Consider the following 9925-nt stretch of genomic DNA (forward strand, 5'->3'; position numbering starts at 1 on the left):
CCACAGCACACCACCGATCACCTTCACCAACGACGACTACACTGGCGTCTGTCCAAACCAAGATGATCCAATGGTCATCGCTGTGGAGGTCACCAATTGGGAGGTCCATAAGACGCTGATCGACCAAGGAAGCTCGACTGACGTTCAGTACTGGCCGACGTTCCTAAGGTTAGATATTCCCCACTCCCTTATCCAACCTCACACAAAACCTCTAGTCAGTTTTGTAGGGGAACGAGTTCACACTCGAGGGTACGTGGATCTATTGACAACTTTCGGAACCTCTCCTGATTCAAGGAGAATCATGGTCCGCTACCTCCTCGTCGAAGCCAACACATCCTACACCATAATCATTGGAAGGCCGACGTTGAACCAACTCGGAGCAGTGGAGTCTACCCTGCACCTCACGATGAAATTCCCAAGGAGTGGTGGCAAGATCATTTCTGTCAGAGCAAACCAGAAGATAGCCCGGCAGTGCTATGCGGAAAGCTTGAAGGTCTCGCCAACCGAGGACCGCCACAAAGGTGACCCACCTACCGTGGCTCACATAACCCAAGTTGGCATCACTGACCTGGATCCTAGGTCGGAATCTCATGACGAACGGCTGAGTCCCATCGACGAGCTCGATGACCTTCAGATTGGAAAACTCCCTGAATAGTGTACAAGGATAAGCCGACAGCTCAACCTAGAGCTACAGCAACAAATCGAAGCTGAAATCGCCAAGAATGTCAACCTCTTTGCATGGTCCAGTGCCAACATGCCAGGTATAGATGCTAACTTTAGCTGTCATAGGTTGGTAATCCACAAGGAGGCAAAACCAATGGCCTAGAGGAAGCGAAAGGTCGATGGTGAGAGACGAGAAGCCATCATCACCGAGACACAAAAACTACTAAACGCGGGCTTCATACGCGAAGTCAGATACACCACGTGGCTGGAAAATGTAGTACTGGTGAAGAAGAGCTCGGGGAAGTGGCGCATGTGCGTCAACTACACCGACCTGAACAAAGCGTGTCCCAAGGACTCATACCCTCTACCAAGCATTGACAGACTGGTTGACGGAGCATCCGGGCACGCCTTACTTAGCTTTCTGGATGCTTACTCAAGGTACAACCAGATCATGATGTACCCACCAGACGAGGTGCACACGTCGTTCATCACTGACCATGCCAACTTTTGCTATTGCGTGATGCCATTCGTCCTCAAAAACGCGGGAGCCACTTACAGAGGTTGATGGACAAAGTCTTTCGCCAGCAGATCGGCTGGAACATGGAGGTCTACATCAACGACATGGTGGTCAAAACCACTTCAGCTGAAGGTCATGCTACCGACCTGGCCGAGGTGTTCAGTCAGATCAGAGAAGTGTGTCTTTGGCATCCAGGAAGGTAAATTCCTTGGTTTCATGATCACCAGCAGGGGCATTGAAGCCAACCTGGAAAAATGCAAAGCCATTATCCAGATACAGATCCCTCACACTGTGAAAGACGTCCAACGCCTGGCAAAAAGGTTGGTTTCCCTTTCATATTTTATCCCTAGGTTGGCGGAGAAAGCAAGGCTCATCTTCACCCTGCTGCGAAAGCCGAAGAACTTCGAGTGGACGGACCGGTGCGAAGAGGCTTTCAAGAGCTTCAAAGTCTTTCTCACGACTCCACCAATCCTCTAGAGGTCGGATCACCGCACCGACCTCCTCCTCTACCTGGCCATGGCAGAAGGCGCAATCAGCACAGTCATAGTACAAGAGCACCAGAAGGTGCAAACACCGATCTACTTCATTAGCCGAGTCCTTCAAGACATGGAAAAACGGTATCAGATGATTGAGAAGCTTTCACTAGCACTTGTCACTACAGCTCGGCGCCTCTGACCTTATTTTCAAAGTCACCAGGTGGTCGTTAAAACTGACTACCCGATCAAGCAAATCCTGAGAAAGCCGGAGCTCGCCGGACAGATGATAGCATGGTCGGTAGAGCTGTCCGAGTTTGGCATCAAATATGAAAGTCGCGACCCCCTGAAAGCTCAATGCCTAGCAGATTTTGTGGCCGAACTAACTCCAACTTTGGCCGACGAACAACAGGTATGGACTTTACATGTTGATGGGTCCTCCAATTCTAAGGGTGGTGGTGCAGGTATTATTTTGGAAGGGCCAAATAAGGTCACCTTAGAGCAATCTCTCAAGTTTGGCTTCAAAGTGACCAACAACCAAGAAGAATATGAAGCACTTCTAGCAGGGCTAAGGTTGGCTCGCGACCTCGGAGCGCGGAGAATAAGTTGTAACAGCGACTCAAAGCTCATGGTGGAGCAGCTCAGTGGGGCATACCAGACCAAAGATACCCTACTGCAGAGGTACTTTCATGTAGCCTCCCACCAAATCTCCTCCTTCGATGAGTTCACGATCCACCATGTGCCCCGCGAGCAGAATGCCAGAGCCGACCTCTTGTCCAAACTGGCCAGCACAAAATGCCTCGGGCAGCATCGGACCATCATACAAGAGACTTTGAACTCTCCCAGCCTAGATGACAAGGTCGTCAACACCAGTGACAGCGAGGACCAAGGATGGATGACAGGTATTTGGACCTACCTAAAGGAGGGAATTCTACCCGAGGATAAAGGTGAAGCTCGGAAGATTAGGGTAAGGTCAGCTAAGTTCATCATTGTCGGAGATGAATTGTTCAAACGCGGCATCTCCACCCCATTGCTCAAATGCTTGACAGAGCCTCAAGCCACTTATGTCATCAAGGAGATCCATCGAGGGATATGTGGTATGCACTCAGGAGCACGCTCGATGGCGACCCAAGTACTCCGAGCTAGATATTACTGGCCCACATTGAAGTCGGACTACCAAGCCTACGTACAGAGATGCAAGGAGTGCCAGCAGTTCGGCAATGCGCATCGGAAATCGCCCGAAACCCTCCACCAGATGTTGTCGTCATGGCCTTTTGCCCAGTGGGGAATGGACATCCTCGGGCCATTTCCCCTCGCGAAGGGTCAGCTCAAATTCCTCATAGTGGCAATCGACTACTTCACCAAGTGGATCGAGGCATGCCCACTCGCCAAAATCACCACCGAGAACATACAAAAGTTCACCTGGAAGAGCATCGTATGCAGGTTTGGCATTCCACAATCCCTTGTTACCAATAACGGCAGGCAGTTCATCGCGCAGAGTTTCGAGAACTTCCTCTACGAACTCAGAGTCAAACACCTCCCAACCTTGGTGGAACACCCACAAACCAATGGCCAGGCCGAAGCTGCAAACAAGGTGATACTCCAAGAGCTCAGGAAGTGGCTAGGAAGCGCCAAAGGATAATGGGTTGATGAGCTCCCCAACATCTTCTAGGCGTACCATTGCACCCCCCAGTCAATGATGCAGGAAACGCCTTACAGGCTAACCTTTGGGGCCGATGCCATGATCCCAGTAGAAGTCAGAGAGACGTCTCATCGACGCCAGGTTTTTGACAGTGAGCAAAATGCTCAGGAGGTAGAAGTCAACCTTGACCTAATTGACGAGCTTAGAGAAGAAGCTTGGATTCATGAAGAGGTCTGTAAGCTTTGAGCCTCTAGAAGGTACAACACGCGAGTCTGACCCCGCTCCTTCAGGGTTGGCGACTACTAGGAGTTGCCCGCAGAGATTCATCAGAAGGGAAGCTCGCCCCTAACTGGGATGGCCCATTTCGAGTCACAGAAAACTTAGAAAATGGGGCATACCGACCAGAAGAGCTCAGCGGCAAAGCCATCCCGAGAAGTTGGAATGCCACGCATCTAAGTTCTACTTTAGTTGAAATTGTACGAATGAGCTGTGCACTCTTTTCCCGACTCAGTCTTTTTTCCCAAGAAACAGAAAAATGGGTTTTGGCTGAGAGGATTTTTAACGAGGCACACCCACGACATTAATAAAATGACTCATTCTGTTCATAGCTTCTTAATTTTACATTGTTTTGCTATAAAACTCTTTATGTTAAGCCGAGGTCGAGTTCGAACCTCGGTACGAAATCTGAACCCGAGGTTGGAACGAATTGTTTTATCTTACGCTGAGGTCGAGTTCGAACCTTAATACAAAATTTGAACTCGAGGTCGAGTTCGAACCTTGACACAAATTATTTTATCTTACGCTGAGGTCAAGTCTGAACCTTAGTACAAAACCTGAACCCGAGGTCGAGTTTGAACCTTGTTGCGAATTATCTTATCTTAGGCTGAGGCCGAGTTCGAAGCTCGGTACGAAATCCTAAGCCAAGGTCGAAATCGAACCCTGGTACAAATCACTTTACGCTTGATGGAATCATGCCTAGGAAGGCAAGGGGTGACACATTGAAGGAGCCAAGAAGAGTCGGCTAGACATGAAGGATTGGGCCAGTCAAGGCCCGATGGGCCCGATGGGCTTGGAAGGCCCAAGTTGAGCTTTACATGGGCCTATCTTGTTATAGCCATCTTTTTCTTATGTTTTGTTAGTATAGGTTCCATATATTTTAGTCTTGTATTTTGGACCACATAGAGTAGCATTTTTGGGCCATAGGCTTATTGGGCCTAGTTTTGGGCTTCATGGGCCTTTGGGCTTTTGGTACCCAATATTGGGCTCATTTTAATCCTTTTAATTTTTCCTTTATATTGTATTTGATTGGCATTGTATTTAGGCCATTAGATTAGGAATTTAGAAGGTTTTCAATATTAAGTCATTTAGGCTAAATCTAAGTTTCATTAAGATGTCATTTGGCATGAATTTAGGTCACATGTTTTAAGCTTGTATGAGCTGAATATGTGCACCCTAAATACACATCTAATGAGTCTCAAATTCAACTTAGATGATGCTAGTTGCCATAAATTTCGGATGTGCACATGGTACACCAAAATTTGAATTTTAAATTCCATTTGAAATTCAAATATTGTCGCCAAAGATGGACATTTGAATTTAGGCGCCACTAGCTTGCTTATTTGGACTATATATTGACACCTTCACCTTTATGTAATCACTTTGAATGTTAATGAGAATTTTCTGAAATATCTTCAGCCAAGTTCTCTCTCAAAGTCACCAAGAAAGCCTAGTCTTAGCCTTAGGAAAATCACCTCTCCTAAGCTTAGTCCGTGAGCTTTCTCTTTGATTCTCTAGCTAGGATACTTCTTTCTTAGCTTAGGGAAACCATGTCATTCTCTTCTTAGTTCCACCTTCAATCCGTGATCATCAATCAAGGAAGCAAGATCCGTGAGCTTGGAGGAGGCAAGGGAAGAACAAGCTTCACTTCACCTACCTACTTCCATCAATTTTGGTATCTAGAGCAAGGTTTCTTCATTGGAGATAAGTGTTCTTGATTTTGACCGTTTGTTCTTGTGTTCTTGTGTTTTGGTTTGTCACAAATTGAGTTTCTATTTGGATCCTTTTTTTTAAAAATCAAATTGTTCTATAGATCCAAATTGTTGATTGCACCTTGAGTTTCAATCCGCAATTAACACAAATAGGATTCAACTTGTGCTTGATTTTTACTTGTTTGAGTCATTCTTATTTGCTTGTTTTGATTCGGCTATATCTTTGGTATGCATTTGTTTTGTTTTAATTGTTGAATCTTAGTTTCTCATGTCTTGTTAGTCCTTTAAAATGTCATAAATCTTCAAGATATGCTTGTATTCATGTGCTAAACATTTTTGAGTCATTTTATAGTTTTGGCCGAGACTTGTTTTACTTGAATTGTGCCTTGCTTGTTTGCTTTTTCATTTACGTATTTGAGTTCATGTTCATCACTAGATCATTGGTGAACTCTTAGTGTTAGGTTTCCATTGTGTACTTGAGTTTTCAAATTTACTTTCCATTCTACTCTTGAATCAATCTTTTGTAACTTGAAAATTTTAAGTGAATCATCTTATTTCTAGTGCACTAAGTGTTTTGGATTCAAATTTCAAAAGTTTGCTGGCTGAAAAACAGAGAAAATACAGAGCATAACAATTTAAAATAGTTAAAAAAAAACAAAACAAAAGAATCCAACAAAAGTTTAAAATCTAGTGCACTAGTTCTTCAAAATTTCACTTGAAATTCTTCATTCTAGTAGATCCGGTTTCTATACTTAGGAATTGTGAAAATTTTGAAATCAAAAGGCAAGTATCTTCTCTGGAAAATATATTTGAATTCAGAAAAAGAAAAGAATTAATATATATATATATATATATATATATATATATATATATATGTATGAGCAAGTAAAAGCCGAGAAGAGCAATTAAGAAAAATACACTTGAATTCCACAAATTAATTGGACTACTAGTTTGTTTCTACTTGTTCAATTACTTCCAATTTTTTTTTTGATTTGTTAATCTACTCTAGTGCTTATCTAGGAACTTTCCTTACTGTGTGCTAGTTTTCTTTGGAGTCTTAATTTTCAGTTTTCATTTTTTGGATATCTTTAAGTCTTGTCTAAATACACCTTATTCTTTGATTTTTTGGTATAAGCTTGTTCTAATTGTGCTTTTGTTGCTTGTCCAAGTTTTCTTTCAAAACTGATCCGTGTTGTAAGTGGCTTAAAATCCTTGCAAGAGAATCAAACATTGACTCAACAAGACTAGGAGAGGAGTATTGCTAAGTTTAAGACCAAAGGACTTTAAAATTTGACCTAATTTTGGTGACCAAAACTTCCTAAATTTCCCATCACAAGAGTGCACCTTCCTAATCATTGTGAGGAGCCATTGTTTGCTGTATTTTGTTTTCTAATATCTGCAGGTTTCAAGGATAAACAAGGACTTCAAAAATTGGAACGGATTAGTGAAGAAAAGTGGTGGCTGAAAAATCCGTCACTAGGACTCCAAATCCGTCACAACTTTGTTCTAGGATTAATTTAATTTCTTGCATTTTTCTTGTAAATTCAATCAATTTTTAATAGCTTGGAGGGAGTATTAAGAAGCTGGTCAAGTATATCTAATCCCTTATAGTCACTCACGTGTAGAACTAGTGGAAGTGGCTTGGAAATTTTATTTGTTTCAAGCTTCCACTTAGGGCAAAACCGACTAGTTGTTTAATATTGTCTCCTTTAATTTGTTTTCTTTGGTTTGATTATTATGCTTTGATAATTCGACTAGCATGTGTAAAATTTAGTTTTGCTCACGTCTAGTTGTCATAAAAAACAATTGAGAAAATCATCCAACATTAAAAATTTTGTGAAAAATTTTGTGGAATTGAGAATACCACAAGGAAGTTTAGTGATTTCCATTTGAAAAGGCTTGGTTATTTAGTGGCTCTTAGTAGCTCACCTCCCTTGATAGTGCAATTTGTACACTTAGACTTCCAAGTGTTAGTCTTATTCCTAGAAAAGACCAAAAATAATTTTCTTTTTGCATAGCGTATAAAACTCTTTTTGTTTAATCATGAGAAGACATTCCTTAGGTATTAGTGAATCAAGCTCTTCAAAATATTTTTCACATCCTACTCAAGAGCTTAAATCACTAACACCATGGACAAAGCAAGAAGTGTTAAGAAGAGAGAAAGAAAAACTTGAAAGAAAAACACAACTTGCAATTTTGGAGGAAGAAATTCGCATCCTTAAACAAAAGGAAGAAAAACTTTTGGCAAAAGAAAAATTGAGAAAAACAAGAGAAAAAGAAAGAAAAAAGGCATTTCTGTTAGGGAAGAGTAAGGAGGAAAATATTTCCTCTAAAAGACTTGTGAGTGAAGAGAGTTGTTCTATCACTAAAAATCATTTACAAAATACTCTCTTCCTACATAAAGACCTTAACTCTTACCCTTATGCTGCCACTAATCTTGAAGCTGAGAATGAGGAACAACACAATTTTCAAACAAAGAATTTTCAACTTCAAGATATAGTGAAGAAGGAGTGGACTATTTCTATTTTTACTCCTTATACTACTTCCTTGGAGGTGCACAAGGAAGAAAGTATTTCTGTGGTCTTAATAAAGCACCCAATTTTTGGTTTATATTGTTTAATGGATACAAATTGTAGTGTTCTATATTCTATGTTTGATCCTATGGGAAGTTCTTATTTCTTTGAACTTAATTTGATTCCTTCCCTACAAGACAAACATAGTTTATATGATCATGAATATCTAACAAACAATCAAATCCAAAATTGTCTAGGATGTTTCCTAGTAGTCTTTTCTTTATATTTTAGGAAATGCTTAGGTTACCATTTAGGGTACTTTAGGCAAGATGTTTTAATTTGTAAAAATCATTCTTTCAATGGTATTAGTCTTAGTGTTATTACATTTTTAGGATTTCATTCTAGGTTATGCTTAGAAGAGGATCCTATCTTTACCTTTAGGGAGTTTAATTTCAATAGTTTAGTTTTCTTTGCTAGGCTAGATAGAAGGATTCCTCTTAGGATCCACATTCCATTTTCTTCCCATGAACATGTCCCCTCTTATACATGGTATGTTGTGCCTGTAGGTGATGATTTTTCTCCCATGGATCCTCGTGATTTGAGGACAAATCCTTCTCAAGAGGGAGGGGATGATGGAATCATGCCTAGGAAGGCAAGGGGTGACACATTGAAGGAGCCAAGAGGAGTTGGCTAGACATGAAGGATTGGGCCAGTCAAGGTCCGATGGGCCCGACGGCTTGGAAGGCCCAAGTTGAGCTTTACATGGGCCTATCTTGTTATAGCCATTTTGTTCTTATGTTTTGTTAGTATAGGTTCCATATATTTGGGTTTTGTATTTTGGACCACATAGAGTAGCATTTTTGGGCCATAGGCTTATTGGGCCTAGTTTTGGGCTTCATGGGCCTTTGGGCTTTTGGTACCCAATATTGGGCTCATTTTAATCCTTGTAATTTTTCCTTTATATTGTATTTGATTGGCCATTGTATTTAGGCCATTAGATTAGGAATTTAGAAGGTTTTCAATATTAAGTCATTTAGGCTAAATCTAAGTTTCATTAAGATGTCATTTGGCAAGAATTTAGGTCACATGTTTTAAGCTTGTATGAGCTGAACATGTGCACCCTAAATACACATAAATTGAGTCTCAAATTCAACTTAGATGATGCTAGTTGCCATAAATTTCGGATGTGCACATGGTACACCAAAATTTGAATTTCAAATTCCATTTGAAATTCAAATATTGGCGCCAAAGATGGATATTTGAATTTAGGCGCCACTAGCTTGCTTATTTGGACTATATATTGACACCTTCACCCTTACGTAATCACTTTGAATGTTAATGAGAATTTTCTGAAATATCTTCAGCCAAGTTCTCTCTCAAAGTCACCAAGAAAGCCTAGTCTTAGCCTTAGGAAAATCACCTCTCCTGAGCTTAGTCCGTGAGCTTTCTCTTTGATTCTCTAGCTAGGATACTTCCTTCTTAGCTTAGGGAAACCATGTCATTCTCTTCTTAGTTCCACCTTCAATCCGTGATCATCAATCAAGGAAGCAAGATCCGTGAGCTTGGAGGAGGCAAGGGAAGAACAAGCTTCACTTCACCTACCTACTTCCATCAACTAAGCCAAGTTTGAGCACCAAAGTGCAAAATATAGAACCAATCCCGAGCGTGTGTTCAAACCACAAAAATGGGCGAAAACTAAGCCTAAAACTAAGCCTAAAACATGAGTGCAAAAGCAAAAGTCAAAATAGAACCATCAAGAGTGCATGATGAAAATCCAAGAAAATGGTATATACACAACAAGTTTGTAGGTTCAAAACATGAATCCAAAAAAGAAAAATGAGCAAAATAAACTAAGTTATTACAAAACCCAGCGGCCTAGATACTCGCTCGAGTTGTCCGGGAGGTCGTCTTCCTTCACCAGCCACCCGAAGCGCACCTCTTTCTCCACATGCATGGGTGAGAGGTCGACCCTAGGAGCCAGCAACCACGCCTGATGAGCTGCCTTGACAAAGCCCTTCTTATGCTCCAGCAGGATAGCTCGGTCGGTCTCAACAAGCTTCCTCTCCAACTCTGCCTTATCCACGGCCAGCTTGTCAAGGTCCACCCTCAGAGCGACGACCTTCTCTTCC

The 9925-nt window shown here is 41.6% G+C and overlaps 1 protein-coding gene across 1 annotated transcript; it reads left to right on the plus strand.

Moving 5' to 3' along the window:
• Nucleotides 1-1227: 1227 nt before the first annotated feature.
• On the plus strand, nt 1228-3541 carry LOC109811707 (uncharacterized). Its single transcript, XM_083061591.1, has 5 exons — nt 1228-1379; nt 1531-1627; nt 2105-3018; nt 3136-3247; nt 3359-3541. Exons 1-5 carry the CDS (start codon nt 1228-1230, stop codon nt 3539-3541), a joined length of 1458 nt encoding a protein of 485 aa, XP_082917717.1.
• Nucleotides 3542-9925: the final 6384 nt, after the last annotated feature.

The sequence above is a fragment of the Cajanus cajan genome, chromosome 8 (genome assembly GCF_000230855.2).
Source record: "Cajanus cajan strain Asha chromosome 8, NIPB_CcT2T_4, whole genome shotgun sequence".
Classification (NCBI taxonomy): Eukaryota; Viridiplantae; Streptophyta; class Magnoliopsida; order Fabales; family Fabaceae; genus Cajanus; species Cajanus cajan.

What these genes read in the sequence shown, in the direction of transcription:
- LOC109811707 (XM_083061591.1), top strand. Translation starts at nt 1,228, where the DNA reads ATGGACAAAGTCTTTCGCCAGCAGATCGGCTGGAACATGGAGGTCTAC. An exon ending in TGTCTTTGGCATCCAGGAAG is followed by an intron (nt 1,380 to 1,530) that starts GTAAATTCCTTG and finishes TTTTATCCCTAG; the next exon opens with GTTGGCGGAGAAAGCAAGGC. An exon ending in AGGCTTTCAAGAGCTTCAAA is followed by an intron (nt 1,628 to 2,104) that starts GTCTTTCTCACG and finishes TCCAATTCTAAG; the next exon opens with GGTGGTGGTGCAGGTATTAT.